Source organism: Dioscorea cayenensis, chromosome 7, assembly GCF_009730915.1.
Source record: "Dioscorea cayenensis subsp. rotundata cultivar TDr96_F1 chromosome 7, TDr96_F1_v2_PseudoChromosome.rev07_lg8_w22 25.fasta, whole genome shotgun sequence".
Taxonomy (NCBI): domain Eukaryota; kingdom Viridiplantae; phylum Streptophyta; class Magnoliopsida; order Dioscoreales; family Dioscoreaceae; genus Dioscorea; species Dioscorea cayenensis.
Window position 1 is genome coordinate 1353321 of NC_052477.1, and position 15230 is coordinate 1368550.

Below are 15230 nucleotides of genomic sequence, written 5' to 3' on the forward strand. Positions count from 1 at the left end.
AGGTTTGAGGCAAAGACTTGTTTTTTTAAACAGATATGCCCTTATAAAGTTGTATAATTACAAAATATATTTATTATTTGCTTCTGATTTCATGTTACCTTAAATGGTCCACATAAATAAATATATAAAAAAATTGTGATACTCTCCCACTTGTTGAATCACTTGACTATTAGACCATGACTTTGTTATTAAAAAAATAAAATCAACTCAAAACCAAAAGACATAATTTTAAAAACTTAATAATTGTTAAAAGTACATTAAAAAAAATCTCCAACCTGAATTTAACTACTGGTAGTTATACACTATTCAAAGTCAAGTCTAGTTTCTACCTAACAAACTCAGTTTATCAAATAAAAAAAATTATAAAAACAAAATCAGTAATTGTTGCTATATTAATAAAAAAAAAAAATTTAACGTTCCTTTTATTAGAAATAAACAAAAAAAAAATATCTTTAATTATATGAAAATCAAAATCATTTTATGCATATATTAGCAAATATTATTTTCATAAGGGTAATTATTTCTTAATAAAACCCTTGTAACTGTTCATAATTATATTTGCAAAAAAAAACCCAAAAAAAAAAAAGAAGAGAATAAATAAAGATTTGGTGCCCGAGTTTTCCTCGCACTTTCCTGCTGTTTTTTTGTCTCTCCAAATCCCTAATTTTTGAAAATCTTGGGTTTCGGATTCCAAATTCCCAAATTGCAATTCGATCTCTCCACGAATCCATGGCTTTGGGGGTCGTCACTCTCATGTCAACGCGCAGTTTCCTCATGCTTTCGCCCTGCCTTCCTCTCTGCTTCCATGAATCTTCGCCGCATGCTTCAGAGTAAGTTCGTGTTAATCTTGGTCCCAGTCTTCTCCTTTTTAATTTTCCTTTATTTTTTATATTTTTGAGAATTTGAACTTTTGGATTTGTACTGCGTGCATGAGTATCTCGGGTTTGGATCATTCGATGCTCGAATTTTATTTTTACGATGAAAATCGAATCAAAAGCGTGTCTTTTTAGGGTTTTGGAATGAGACTTTTAGACCATTCGCGTGAGAAACACGCTTTCAAGGAAGCTTCTTTGTGATTTCGATCCTCAGTGGTTGATTCTTTAGATATATATATCTATAGTATCAAGAACTTGGATTGTCAGCTCAATTATTAGGGTTTTTTTTTTTAAGAATCTAATGATGAATTTGAAGAGGCCGCATGTAGAGCATGATGATGAGGAGGAGGAGGAGAACTGCTCTCTGGTTCCGGGATCGAAGAGGCCGAAGATATGGATCAAGTGAGTGTGTTTGATTTAGGGTTTCACTTGTTGCAAGATTGGATTTTGAATTGTTGTTGATTCATTTTCTTATTTTTTATTGCCAGTGCAATGAAAGAAGTGATGGGAGCTCAATGTATGCAACGGCACTTGTCGAGGATCGAGCCTTTTCTACGGAGAGTGGTAGGGATGATATTGAATTTTTACAAATTATAATCTAAATTTGTCTGCCATGAATTCTTGAGAAGTTCATCGAACTGAAATTAATTTCTAGGAGTTCTATGTTTTATTGTTTTTGAAGAAGCTATTGTTCTGTTAGTTCTTTCAAAAATTTTCTCATATAAAGACTGTTTATTATGATAGGAAATTCATTTCTGGATTATAAATTCATGAATTAGCATGGATTGAATTGATTTATTGATGTGTTGATGTTACTTTGGTTATTTCTTGGTTACTGATTTACTGCATGATGCTTTTTACACCAGGTGAAAGAAGAGGTTAACAATGCTCTCTGTCGTCATGTCTCGTTGATCTCCAGGTATTTTCACATCATAAATTAAAATTACTTTAACACGATACCATATTTGTTTTTAATGAGTTGATTTGCATGATACATCAATATGCTTATTTGAGTTTACTTTCTATTTTTCTGTAGGATGCCTGTTAATCGGATCCAGGGAACTCCAGCTCGAAGTTATCGACTCCTTTTCCGGAGTAAAGTTGTCACACACTCTTTTCACTGCAAGCAAAATAGAAGCTGAGGACAAAAGCCCTGTTGAGATAGTTATTGTGGATACTATTTCAAATGAGATCATCGCGTCTGGTCCTTTTGTCTTCGTTGAAGATTGACATCCTTGTTATTAATGGTGATTTTGGTGGTGATGGACAAGAGGAATGGACGGAGGAGGAGTTTGCTGATGGCATAGTGCGTGAAAGAGAAGGGAAAAGACCATTGCTCACAGGGGACTTGGTGGTTAGCCTCAATAATGGGACTGGTTTTCTTGGTGATCTAACTTTTACTGATAACTCTAGTTGGATTAGAAGTCGGAAGTTCAGGCTGGGTGCAAAGAGTAGGTGCTCTGAAGGAAGGGTTAAAGAAGCAATAAGTGAAGCATTTTTGGTAAAAGATCACCGTGGAGAATGTAAGTAGATATATGTTTCTTTGCTTTATATTTCACCATTCAAGCTTATTAATTCTGTAGGTAGAGCAGTGGAAGTAAATTCATTGACTTCACCATTTTAATCACATTAACTAAACAATGCCTGTGATTTTCTAGTCCTCTTAGAGACATCGATATGACTATGAAACTACATCTCTGCTTGTTTCAGTGTACAAGAAGCATCATCCTCCATCATTGAACGATGAAATATGGCGTCTGGAAAAGATCAGTAAAGACGGTGCGTTTTGTAAGAGGCTTACCGACAGGGGAATCAAAACTGTTAAAGATTTCCTACGTTACCAGAAAATGGATCCAGATGAGCTTCGGAATGTAAGTATTCGATAGTTAATATGATCAGAGAGAGACGTGTATAATTTGTATCAAACCTCAATCAACTCTTTTCTTTTTTGTATTTCCCTTCTTGCAGTTACTCGGCGGTGGGATGTCAAACAGGATGTGGGATGCTATTGTTGAACATGCAAGTGAGTGTCTTCAAGATGGAAAGTATTATTCGTATAGGAATAATGAACATGGGAATGGACTAATCTTCAACTCAGTTTTTGATGTACTCCAAGCAATTTTTCCATGAAACTCATGTTCGAACAGATCACCTCAATGCATCTCAGAAGGTGTGCATTCTGATCCTCAAAATTGTTTTCAAATTATAAATTTCGTTCTACATTTGTTTTGAGATTTCACCCAACAAGTTAGCCGTTGTTTTGTGATACAATTTTCTTGAAACAGAATAAATAGTTGACATTAGATCGCATATCTGTGTAACTACTTACATGCACAAACACGTAAATCATCTCAGGATTCTCGACTAAAAGCAGTGAAAAACCTGTTCTTTTACTCATCTTCTCTGTAAACTGATTTTGCAGATTATTGTGAAAGAATTGAAACTGCGTGCGTGTAGAAGTCCCAATGAAATCGTTGAATGTGATGAACCATTAGCTGAAAGCTTGCCTGGTCCTCCATACCAAGACGGCTTTCTTCCTATGTATCATGGTAAAACTATCCTCTGAGAACATTCTGTACTCTAAATTAGCGGCAGACATTGAAAAGCTTTGGCAACTGAATCAGCTCTGTTAACAGGTTTTCCGCATCAAACGCCTGCAATATGTGATGTTCCATCACAAGGCAACGATGTTCCGATTGTGCACTATCCTCCCATGTCATTCCCATCCAATAGCTTCAACATAGGTGATTTTTTTGATGTCCCGACAGTAAGTCCAGACAACAACGGACTTTCGATAGTTTATAATTCTAGAGAATGCATGCCCATGGCATCTTCAACTTCAATATTGCACGATGATAATGGATTCATACAAGTAAACACTGGTGGAAGATTGGGCTGCTTTTCCCGTCCACATAATGTCGGTCCCCCGATTTATTCTGGCAAGTGGAACAAGCAAATGCCGAAGCTGATGGCTGCACTCAGATGGATGTCCATAGGTAAATGCGCACCAAGTAGAAGAGCTAGATTTCCACCCTTGAACCATGATATGAACGAACTCCACTGGCTAGATTTCCGCCCATGAACCATGATATGAATGAACATCGCTCGGCCTAATGCCGGAGAACAAGAGATCTTTGCTTTTGCTCTTTTGAAGATTGTGTACATAGAGAAAGCTTTTGTATGTTGATTGTTAAGTTTGTGGCATTCTCTTGTGTAATCTTTATTCCAGCACCTTTTTCCTTCATCCTTGGCTTTTTATCCAAATTTTAATAGTCCTGGATGATTCATCAATCTAAATTTCAGATTCAATCAAGCATGAATGCACATGCATGGCATGAACAGCTGAAAGAATCACCTAAATAAGAAGTAAAGGCTTGATGCATGCCTTGACTCAATGCATGGATGGATTCCTGACTTGGCCTCTTCTTTCAAGCTATCTTACCAACTCATGAAGATATGCTCAGGCTCTAATCAAGCTTTATTTAAGTCTCAATCTTGATTAGTAATTTCTCATTTATATCCAGAACTAGTTATTTCATCCATTCATAGTCTTCAAAATGCCAATCACTCATGCGGATCTCGTTATGAGACAACGTCGAATCAATGAAAACAATGCAAAGCTTGCCCAGTTCCTCCTTGTACTCTCTGTGCTCTGTGGCCTATTAAGCTTCGTTCTTTGCCTCGCCGGTGAAGCGGCAAGATCTGAGGTATTTAACCGATGATCATGTTTGTACTTCTATTGTATATCTAAGTGTTTCTTCTGGCAGGTATCATGGTTGATCGTTGATCGAGCATGTGCTTACAAGAACAGCGGGAGGACATCGTTGCTGTGTGGAGTCTTCGCATTCGTGTTGTTGGCAACAGCGATGTTTGCGGAGCATGCTTGCATGCTAATTGCCGTAACAAGCCCGAAACCTCCAGCAGTGGTACCCTGGACCGCTCCAGAAGACCCTCGACCGTCACATGCCTCCAAAAAACTCACGATACAGGCGTGCGCGCTCATCATCGCCACTTGGTATCTTAATCTCGTGAATCTTCACATCATCGATGAAAAATATTATTAACATCATAACCTGTTCCGGCAGGGTTTGCTTTGCCATTGCAGAGTTGCTTCTGATCATCAGCATTGGCATTGAGTCAGGGCATACGAGTGACTGGCAAAAGGCGAGATTGAGCTGCCCCGCTGTTCGCCCGGGGCTTTACGTAGCTGCTGGAGTTTTCGGCTTGCTAACTGTTCTCCTGGGAGTAGGCCTTTATCTCACCGCTCTACGGGCACAAAAACTAAACCAAGAAGAAGCTAACATGCCGCCTTCTAACCCACCTCACTTCATTACTCCAACCGCTCCACCACAAACCGTGCTTGCTAACAAGGCCCCCATCCCTGCTTGATTTGTATAAAACATTGTACATGATAACAAAAATTATGACAGTTGTATCTTCCACCATTCTTGAAAAATTTGGAGTTGTCAAAGCTTTAGATGAACAAAAGATGCTTCTTGAGAATAATCAGCATGTCGACAGTGTTTCCTTACAAATTCATAGTGGTTAGTAATCAAACTATTGCAAACTTGGCACAGTGGTTAGCTCATCGAACAAATTGAAAACGGCGGCAACTTACAATGACAACAAACACATTATTCACCATTTTTTTTTTACTTGAATCAGCAGGACAATACTCAAAACAGAACTGTAGTTTCACGTCATCCACCCTCTCACCTGGATACCGCTGTGGCGCTTGGTCGTTTGCCTTCCATGGCTTCTTTCTTTCTCCGGCATTCCTCACAAAGATAAGGACCCTCCCATGGCTTAGAAGTGGGTGAACAGAATGGGCTTGGTGAAACAGGTAATCCCTCATTGGGTGCTTGATCCATCTGACAGATTGCACAACGGAAAGTCGATGAATTTGTCTTGCATGGGAAATCACTTCCCAACCTACAACATGCGAAAGATATCAAGTTAAAGACGAACTTGTAAAATCTGAAACTTTAAGGCAAGAACATGGCTTATCATCCGCGATATATTACGCATTATAATAAATGAGCATACACAATCTGTAGAGTTTAACGATGATAGTTAATTCAGAATTAGATAATACAAGCGCGTGCAATAAAAAGTAATTGAGTGATGATTTACAGCGACATTGGATAACCAATATGGCATCTTTTAAAGGCCAAAGTGAAATCTGAGTGCAAACTTAATACTATCAATTATAAAGGATAAAGGAGTGAAAAAAAATAGACAAATTATTTCTGAGATCATAGACTAAAAAAGTGAAACTATGTTGTGAACTTAAAATTGGTCAGCTAAAATTTTATTAACACGGTTACAAATGAGTAATGATGCTAAAGCTAAAGCAAACTGTGAAAAGTTGAGTAATAGTCTGACAAACACATGTGATTGTACTAAATTCAAATACTTATACTTGGGAGACTGGATTCTGCAAATCTACATCATTTGGTTTTTATTTGCTTTGCTTCACCTGATCCAACCTTTTCCCACTAACAATTGATTACAAGTAAGATATTGCTAAACAACAGGCATTTGAGTCTCATTTAAAAAGTAAAATTGAAAATTGAACTAAAGATTTTTGTTTCAACAAATCAAAAGAGCCAGAAAGTATCAAAATTCTAGTCAATTTAGCCATGGGAGCAAACAATCAAGGTATAGTCAAGTTAGCAATGTCAGTTAAGGTGTCACTAGCTTGTGATGCATCTGAATTAACATATAAAGAAATAAAATTAATGAAACAAGAAAGCAAACATAATTTACCTCTCTTCTAGCATAGCAGAGCCTTCTTCAAACAGCTCCTCCACAGATCCAACTGATGAAAGTTTGTTTACCAGCTTACCAACAATATTCTGAGACCTTTTTCCAAATAAAAGAGACCTAAATTTGTTCTGGTTTCTTCTAGGTGATGACGGTAAGGAAACAGTCTCAGATGGAACAACATCAACCACCAGACATGTTGTGTCATCCTTCAAACCACTTGTTTTCAAAGCTTCCTAAACAGCACAAGATTCACATGAACTCAGCTATTCACAAACAAATATATCTGAAACAAAATGAAAACCAAATGCTATTAAAATCCTCACCTTAACTACTAGTTTAGCAGCAAGATCAGCAGGTAGCCCTCGGCAAGACTTGGCAGCCGCCTCAGAGGAAAGAGCATCCCAAATGCCATCAGACGCAATTATCAAACGTCCTCCAGCACTTGAAAGCTGATGGACCAAGTAACTTAGTACAATAAGAGGTATAAACAGAAACAAAAATTACCAACTAGACTTTAAGAACAAGGCAGGAGAACACTCACTTTTACTTGCTTGACATGAGGAATTGGCACGATAAATTCACCCACATCAGTATCCCCAATCGATCTCGAAAGGCACAAGCCACCAGGCCAACATCGCAGGGGACCAATCTACAGAGCAACCATGGAAAAAAATAAAGCTTAAGATATGAGAAGAAAATCACACTAAAGCCACCAAACATTGAAATCTCTCAGCACCTCTTGCCCACCACAAAGGTTTAGCCTCCCAACTTCACCGCCACTCGCAGTCACACGTTCCCTCTCTTCAGCATTCTCTTCAAGCCTATGATCAACAGTCAACAAAGACACCACCCCATCCCGGGAATCCAGAATACACCTGGAATCACCCACACAACCAACCGTCACCGTTGACCCATCTACCACCACGAGCGTCGCTGTAGTCCCTGACACCTCCCCTGCCATCTCCACACCGAAAGAGTTAATTTTTCCATTTCCAAACAAACACCAAACCAACAAACAGTGAATCCATAAAGCAAGATCGCACCTTTCCGCTGGAAATCAATGTCAGTCTTGACAAATCCAGCAACCAGCGCTCGCGGTAGTACTCGGAGCCACTCTTCTCGACTGATCCCTTGCGGGATCGCACTCAAAACATGGTCTAATAAATGCTCTTTGGCAAAGACAGCAGCTGACACTCCATTATGCCCGTCAAAGATCTAAGAATATGCACCAATCCCATTCATCAGTCCAACTACAGATCCAACAGCCAACAAAACAAAGCGAAATAAACTGAACAAAAGCGAGGAATACCGCGAAGACGGAGAAGGTGGAGGATGAGTTCCCAGGGACGCGGATGCATTCCGGCTTAATGAGAAAGAGATCCTCGCCACGCTTAGCAAGGTTGGCATGACCAAACCGGACAACAGGCTTCTCCGACTTGCTCCCGCGAAGCTCACGGCCAAGGAGAGTAGCAAGCGGTACCATCGGCGGCCTCGCACTCGGATCTGGAGCCACAGTATTCGTCATCTGGCTCCGGCGTTCCTTCCAATGCCCTAGACGTCCATCAACTCCGCCAACGCCACTCCCCCCGCCACAGATCCCAGTACGCCATTGCAACCGACCAATAGACCAATTGGGAATCCCAACTCGAAGGTGGAATTGGAGGAGAAGCGAAGAAATCGAATGGAAATCGCACGGATTTGGGGGATTCGAAGGACTTCGCGAGGGATTTGGGGGATTCGAGCAACGAATCGGAGTGAAAAAGGTCGGTGTTTTTGAGTCTCGCTGGAGAGACGAAGAACGGGAGCTGCGAATGGACGATATTGCCCTTCTATTGGATCTTTTATCTCTTTGGGCCCAGCCCACTTGCTCTCAATACTCTCCCCTGATTTGACCTTAATACCCTCTGTAGTGTATTCTTATTTTTTTATTTAAATTTTATTTTAAATTTATATTTTTTTAAAATATAATATATATATATATAAAATTTTCCATTTGAATTTAGGTTTATGGCATTCGGTTGAAGACACCATAATTTCACTCCATTTTTTTATTTAATTTTATCTGAAAATATTATAAATTTTAAAATTATATAAAACCATAAAATTTAAATATGTTCGACCACAAAAAGAGTAATTAGCCTGAATATTGACTGATATGAGACCAGGTTTTTTGAGTATTTAGGTAATTTTAATTATATTTTAAATTTCTTTTAAAACATATATGTAAATTAATAAATAATTAAAGCGTGTATGGCTTAATGCGTAATTACGGGAAGAGACGAAGGGCAAGATGGAACACGGGAAGAAGCCTCGGATGCCAGTGAGGGCCGGAGGACACGTGGCGAAATGTGAGTGGAGAGAGGGTGGGATATGAGCGAGCGAGACATGCGGGGACCTGATGACGTGGCCATGTGCGTGGGTGGGACCCATATCAAAGGGTGGTATGGGCCCCACCCTGTTAGCTGTCAGAGAGGCTTTGACACAAAAGCAAAGAAGAAAGGCCAAGCCCGCTTTTAACGGAGCGCATGTCGCCAATATTATAATATTATTATTATTATTATTTCAATATTATGCTATTTATTTATTTATTTATTTATTTATTGTTACATGATATTTTTATTTTATTTTTGTTAGTTATCATATACAGTGTTAATAACTAGCGCTAGAGGAAAACATCAGTATGTTCGGTAACCAAATCAAATCGAATTATCAGTTAATTAAATTAAAATATGTTAAAAAATAAGAACTAAACTAAATCTAACAACAGAAATTTTTTTATTCGGTTTGATTATTAACTAAAATTTGTTATTTAACTAAAATTATATAAAAAAAATTTAAATGATTTGTAGTTCAATTAATCGAATTATTTAATTCATAATTTTATTAATCCATCATTATATCATTTTAAACGGATTATAACATATTAAATAATGGACTTCTAAATTAATAATGTATAACTTACACAAAAACCTAGCCTATATATATATTTTTTATTTATATATAATTTGGTTCGATTAAACTAAATTTTAAAAAGAAAAATCGAATACCAAATTATCAATAGAATTGTTACCAAACCAAATCAGAAAAAATTTCGTAATAAAACCAAATTTTTTGTTCAGTTTGGTTGGGGTTTTGGTTTTTTTATAGAATATAATTCATTAATTTAATATGTTAAAATTTTATATTTTAATTAATTAAAAATTTTATTATAACCTCACATGCGAGACACGTGCCCTTAACGTCCTGTTCACTCTCGCCCGCAGCTTCTTAAGCTGTGTTTCACCTGCCAACGATGACGTCACGGCAAACGCTGTTTCTCACGCCTTATCGGATCTAAGTCCGAACCCGATAACTTCCAAACTGATCCGATTCATCTGTTAACTTTACTTTTCAGTCCTCAAATTCCCAATAATTGCTCGAAACTTTATTCTTTTACTATTATTCGATTTTTCTTTTTTGCTTTTAATATCATAAAAAGTTCTTCTATATTTTTGTACTCCATAAAATAACAAATTTTAATACAAGTGTAACATTTTTTTTTTATTTTGACAAATGCGATAAGCGAAGTGAGGAGCATGCACATGGGTTGGGAATTGATCATCTTATTTGTGTGCTCTTGCTTATTGTTACCACCGAGTTCAATGAAACTTAAACTTCTCCCACTGATTGGGCCGCTTATGCCACTAGGCTATGAGTCTTTTGGCACAAATGTAATAATTTATTTCATGACATTCAATAGAGCTTCCCATGGCCTTTCTTCAACCCAGCCTCTTATCGGCAAATCTATGAGTCTATTGATAGATTTCACCTCCCATTACCCTCTTTTGTCGGGCAAAACCACTATCACAACAGTGGTAAATCGTAGAGGTGGCAATTCGTGTAAACGTGTCTAATCGTGTAGTGTCAAAATAGAAATATAACACCAAAATGCTAAATGCAGATACAACACAATTATTAAAATCGTGCCTGATTTTATAAATGCATGCACGACCCATATATGAAGCATGTAACACAATACGACCCACTTAAATTGTTTAATATGTAATTGGGTCATGACATGTTACACGACTCACTTAGCACTCTTATAATTGGGTCGTGTAACATGACACAATTCATTTAACTGCATTTACACAAAATCCATAAATCAATAATCACAACAATCATGAATTAAATCCAAAATATATTAGTTCAAAATCCAATAAATATGTATCAATATTTAGATACTTAAATTCAACATACATAAATACTTAAATATCTAAAACTCCAATATATGTTGGCTAGAATTACTTTCTTACCACTATATTCGTATTAATCGTGTGTTGCACCAGTTGGTATGATTACGACATGAAAACTGTTTTAATCTAAGCGTGTTTTATCGTATCAACTCATTTTCGACATGAACCCATTTATACTAAACCCATACACGCTTTAAACCGTGCCATATCATTTCATGTAATTATATCGATACTCATTTTCTCACCCATAGTACTAAATCATCTCTCAAAACAAACACACTTCTCTGCTCTTAGTTCTCAATTCAATGCTCCCCAAGTCATTGAGATTTTTATTCAAGATGTTGTTCGGTCGCACAAATTGTGACCCACTCTTCACTCAAAGTTTTAGGTAAGAAATCTTCAAACGACAAGATACTGTATTGCTCATGAGCAATGTGTATCATTTCTAATCGAACAACCAAATAACCAAATGAAGGTTCTCAATCGTTACCTCAAAAACTATCTTTTATAGGCCGAGTGACACTACAATACAGCATGACTTTCGGGTGATCAAGATGACACCATTTGACCACGAGCATTAAAAAGAGTCAAAGTAGTCAACAAGTTTAAGGATTACATGATGACTTAATAAGGCAATCTTCATGGTAATCTTTATTATGCTTTTCATTTGAGTTAACTAGTAATTAAAGTCACAAACTTTACTATATTAGTACATCAGGAGGAATGACAGCTAATTCTTATTGTCAACACTAACGGATCCAACCTACAAGATCCGCTAAGCCCCTGGTTTCTCAAAGGCGGCCCAATAACAGCGGCTCAATAACGGATCCACTCTATAAGATCCGCTAAGCCCCTGGATTTCACTGCGGCTCACTAACGGATCCGACCTATAAGATCCGCTAAAGCCCTCTCCTCTCCCGCCCGCCATCGATCATTCGATCAGCGACCGCATTCGCTCCTCGTCGTCTCCGATCATCTCCATGGCTTCCGGCGACCCCAAACCACCATCTACTGCTTCCAGCGATGATCGCCGGAAACGGGACTTTCTGGTCCACCTCGAAGCCTACCTCGCCCGTCGCGACGGCGTGGACAAGCTCCTCAAGATCTCTCGATATGCCGCGAAGATCGCCCTCGCCGCCGGAACCCTACCCCCGGAGCTAGCACCTCGCGTGAAATCATTCGAATCGAGCGTTGGCCTCAGCCGTAAGGCCTTTAGGCTTGGGAAGTTTGTCCAGGACGTCAACGCCCTCCGATCGTCCACTGGCGATCCATTCCTCGCTGCCATAGCCTACGGTGGGGATGGTATCTACTATTTTATAGAACAGCTCGTCTGGCTCTCCAAAACCGGGCTGATTGACCTTCGTCATGCCTCGCTGTTACAAAAGATTGCAGTTTGGGCGGAGCTCATTGGGTACATCGGCAGCATCACTCTGAAGCTCAAGGAGATAACAAAGATCAATTCTTGTTTACAATCTAAAGAAAAGAGCGATGAAGAGGTCCAGAAGCTGAGGGGGAAACTGGTTTTGAAGCAGTTGTCGATTGTTCAGGATGTGGCGGACGGATTGATGGCGCTTGGGGATGTGAGGGATGGGAAAGGGTGGTTCTCGGATCCGCTGTTGATGGCTTCTGCTGGAATGCTTTCAGCTTTAATTAGCACACACAAGAACTGGATTTCCTGCTGACAGGTGTTTGTTTCCTCCCTCTCTCAACTATTTTAGTTCACAGAATTAATAAAACTTCGATCTTTGGAATAATTGTATTGATGCCATAGTTCTCATGAAATGAAAAACACATTTTAGTCTTTTGTTGTTAGTGAAGCTTTAGTTTGGGATAAATGTTCCCATTTTGGCTTGATTTTACTGTGATTGGGAACTGTTGTTTGTCTGATAAGTATTACAACATGGGAATGTAAAATGTACTTGTGGAACACTGAACAAAATAGATATTTTTTTATACTGTATTTTTTCATGAAAATGTACTTGTGGAACATCAAACAGTAAAATATATTTATATTTGAACCTGCATCAAAGTCCTTTGTGTGGTTCTGATTCTGTTAATTTCATGCATGTTTTATCTGTTTGATTCTCCGTTTCTGATGTTGATGGGGTGCATCATCTGCTTGGAAGGTGGCCGTGTTCCTCGATGATTTTGCCAGAGTATTTGCAAAGTGATTAGATAACCGTCTGTCTTGTTCTATATATATTGATTAGCTTGGGGTGGTTTGCCCTTTGCATCAAATTCATTTGTGTGGCTTTGTTTATTTCTTGCATTCTTATCTGTTTAATGCTTCTGATTTGGATGTCAATGGGATGCATTTTGAAGTTGAATGTGGCCTGCTCTCCATGATGATTTTGCCAGAATATTGCAATTTTCGAGAATGATTAGATATCCATCTAATGTGTTCTGTACCTAGTTCTCCGTAAATATGGTAAAAAAAAGTTTCCAATATGTCCTTTCTCTAGTTTGCGTTATGCTATTCTATTTGAATGACTATTGCTTGAGTGATTGTTTAGCTTTAGAGGAGTAGATACTATGCTAATGTGTGTGATTTGTGCGATCCTTGGAGCAGCAATATATATATATATATATATATATCTTCAATAACTTGGGATAGTTTGCAGTTGCATCAAATTCATTGTGTTGTTCTGCTTGTTTCATGCATTCTTATCTGTTTAATGTCTCTGTATTTAATGCCTCTGTTTTTATGTCAATAGAATCTGTCAGCTTTGGAAGGGATTTGTGTCTTGATGATTTTACCAAAATAATGTAATTTTCATGGATGACCAAATATTCTCATAATCTTGTTCTCCATCTAGTTTGCTGAAAATTTAGAAGCAAATTCACTTCAGATTTATTATTCTCTTTTCTGTAGTTTGTATCATGTTGTTCAATTTAAACGAGGATTGCTGAGAAGTGGTTGATATCAGGGTGATTGCAATACAGCTGATTGTGTCGTCAGTGTTCTATATATTCTCGTTGATTGGTGAAACTATTCTTCGATTTCTTCACTCATTCTCTATATAATGTATGTTCTACTGAATTCCTTCAACTGACTCTTTTCTGTATATTGTCTTGATAAGTTGACATTTTTTTTTTGGGGAAGAGGAGCGGGGCAAACCCACTAGAGACCCCAGGGACGTGCACAAGTCTCGGTGGAACAAGTGGGGACGGGCTGCGCTCACGTGGGCGCTGGAATCACTCGTACACAACTACTATTCACAACTCCCAGAAATGTACCCTCAGCCGAGAATCGAACTCTCATCATTCGGTGAGAGCTCTATTGGCGATCCGTGTACCAATAGGCCCGCAGGTCTTGATAATTTGACATTGATAGCATCTTTGATTGCAGAAAACTGAATTCTCATTAGTTTCTGATGGAGTGTTTGAATGTTGAATTTTGAATGTTTACTTAAACTGTTAAACCTTGCCAGTGGAATTCTATGAATGTTTTGCATGTTTAACTCCATTTCTTTATATTGAAATATTTTCGACATTGAAGCTAAATACTTACCAAAATCTTGTATTAGATTGGAATAATTTATGAACAGTAGCTATTTGTCAGGAATGTGACTGACAGACTGTTGTTATCAAAGCACTGAAACCTTGAAGAAAGCTTTAACTGGATAGTCTCTTTCATATTATTGTTATATTTATGAAACTCATAATTGATTATATTTTTTAGATTTTTTTTTTTCGTGAAAAAAGTGATAAACCACTTCAATCAAAGAAAAAAATATACAACAACCCTCTACAACAGCAGACCACTAGGAGTGGTATCACAATAGTAAAAAAAAATAGACGAAAAAAACAAAGACAAGTGAGGAAGGAAGAAACAAGTCTATTCAAGCCACAACCAGATAAACTAGTCCGTGTTTTGATATGAGTCTCCTCAGTATATGGAGAAAAAAATTTTATATCTGTGTATAGATTCACGCAGGCAATTTTTGACAAATATAAACAAACAAGTGTTAGGGTAAACATACATAGAAATTAAGCTTTATAACATTTGCTCTATACCTACACACAGAAGTTGAGCTCTACAAAATCTGCTCTTTACTTATGTGAGTTAGGATTCGAATCTAGTTTTCTCAAAGTTCTAATGTTTTATACAGGGATCGGTGCTCAATAGTGCAAATGATGATTAGTCATGTAATCAAAAGTTTATTAAAAAAAAAGCCATGGATTTGTAGCATTTTTGGCAACACTCTCGCTAAAAATAAAATTTATTTAGAAGAATTCCTAGTTTTTTTTTTAAAAGAAAAATACCTAATTTTTCGTCTTTTTGCAAAAGCCCAAAATATAAGTTTTATTAAGTAGAGGGTTTTTTTCGCAAAACATGCGACCGAGTTGT

At 37.7% G+C, this 15230-nt stretch overlaps 4 protein-coding genes across 10 annotated transcripts; 3 read left to right on the forward strand and 1 right to left on the reverse strand.

The window, feature by feature from the left end:
* Positions 1-615: 615 nt before the first annotated feature.
* On the forward strand, positions 616-5543 carry LOC120265717. Of its 3 annotated transcripts, none has more exons than XM_039273667.1 (11): positions 616-830; positions 1171-1277; positions 1364-1439; positions 1742-1794; positions 1912-2398; positions 2586-2746; positions 2844-3045; positions 3298-3424; positions 3512-4582; positions 4643-4890; positions 4961-5543. In XM_039273667.1, exons 9-11 carry the CDS (start codon positions 4433-4435, stop codon positions 5262-5264), a joined length of 702 nt encoding a protein of 233 aa, XP_039129601.1. In that variant the 5' UTR covers positions 616-830; positions 1171-1277; positions 1364-1439; positions 1742-1794; positions 1912-2398; positions 2586-2746; positions 2844-3045; positions 3298-3424; positions 3512-4432; the 3' UTR covers positions 5265-5543. The 3 variants fall into 3 exon arrangements, with proteins under 3 accessions (XP_039129601.1, XP_039129602.1, XP_039129603.1); XM_039273668.1 differs by having other exon boundaries at positions 1192-1277; XM_039273669.1 differs by having other exon boundaries at positions 1205-1277.
* Positions 1180-3957, forward strand: LOC120264726 (calmodulin-binding protein 60 B-like). Its single transcript, XM_039272547.1, has 9 exons — positions 1180-1277; positions 1364-1439; positions 1742-1794; positions 1912-1975; positions 2101-2398; positions 2586-2746; positions 2844-2981; positions 3298-3424; positions 3512-3957. The coding sequence occupies exons 1-9, from the start codon at positions 1180-1182 to the stop codon at positions 3955-3957; spliced, it is 1461 nt and encodes a 486-aa protein (XP_039128481.1).
* On the reverse strand, positions 5349-8496 carry LOC120265716 (probable protein phosphatase 2C 33). The gene is made up of 7 exons (XM_039273666.1): positions 7954-8496; positions 7688-7859; positions 7381-7598; positions 7186-7293; positions 6968-7093; positions 6645-6877; positions 5349-5807 (listed from the first exon to the last, which is right to left on the reverse strand). Exons 1-7 carry the CDS (start codon positions 8167-8169, stop codon positions 5588-5590), a joined length of 1293 nt encoding a protein of 430 aa, XP_039129600.1. The 5' UTR covers positions 8170-8496; the 3' UTR covers positions 5349-5587.
* A 3150-nt stretch (positions 8497-11646) lies between these two features.
* Positions 11647-14008, forward strand: LOC120264514 (peroxisomal membrane protein 11-3). Of its 5 annotated transcripts, none has more exons than XM_039272327.1 (2): positions 11647-12564; positions 13983-14008. In XM_039272327.1, exon 1 carries the CDS (start codon positions 11860-11862, stop codon positions 12559-12561), a length of 702 nt encoding a protein of 233 aa, XP_039128261.1. In that variant the 5' UTR covers positions 11647-11859; the 3' UTR covers positions 12562-12564; positions 13983-14008. The 5 variants fall into 5 exon arrangements, with proteins under 5 accessions (XP_039128261.1, XP_039128262.1, XP_039128258.1 ...); XM_039272328.1 differs by lacking the exon at positions 13983-14008 and adding an exon at positions 13960-13977; XM_039272324.1 differs by lacking the exon at positions 13983-14008 and adding an exon at positions 13752-13944.
* The last annotated feature ends 1222 nt before the right edge of the window (positions 14009-15230 follow it).

Excerpts from the sequence above, each read along its gene's own strand:
- LOC120264726 (XM_039272547.1), top strand. The coding sequence starts at position 1,180 with ATGAATTTGAAGAGGCCGCATGTAGAGCATGATGATGAGGAGGAGGAG. Across the intron at positions 2,982-3,297 it reads TCTTCAACTCAGTTTTTGAT|ATTATTGTGAAAGAATTGAA; the intron begins GTACTCCAAGCA and ends CTGATTTTGCAG. Across the intron at positions 3,425-3,511 it reads CTTTCTTCCTATGTATCATG|GTTTTCCGCATCAAACGCCT; the intron begins GTAAAACTATCC and ends CTCTGTTAACAG.
- LOC120265717 (XM_039273667.1), top strand. The coding sequence starts at position 4,433 with ATGCCAATCACTCATGCGGATCTCGTTATGAGACAACGTCGAATCAAT. Across the intron at positions 4,583-4,642 it reads GTGAAGCGGCAAGATCTGAG|GTATCATGGTTGATCGTTGA; the intron begins GTATTTAACCGA and ends TTCTTCTGGCAG. Across the intron at positions 4,891-4,960 it reads GCGCTCATCATCGCCACTTG|GGTTTGCTTTGCCATTGCAG; the intron begins GTATCTTAATCT and ends CTGTTCCGGCAG.
- LOC120265716 (XM_039273666.1), bottom strand. The coding sequence starts at position 8,169 with ATGACGAATACTGTGGCTCCAGATCCGAGTGCGAGGCCGCCGATGGTA. Across the intron at positions 7,860-7,953 it reads CCACCTTCTCCGTCTTCGCG|ATCTTTGACGGGCATAATGG; the intron begins GTATTCCTCGCT and ends GCATATTCTTAG. Across the intron at positions 5,808-6,644 it reads TCTGCTATGCTAGAAGAGAG|GTTGGGAAGTGATTTCCCAT; the intron begins GTAAATTATGTT and ends CGCATGTTGTAG.
- LOC120264514 (XM_039272327.1), top strand. The coding sequence starts at position 11,860 with ATGGCTTCCGGCGACCCCAAACCACCATCTACTGCTTCCAGCGATGAT.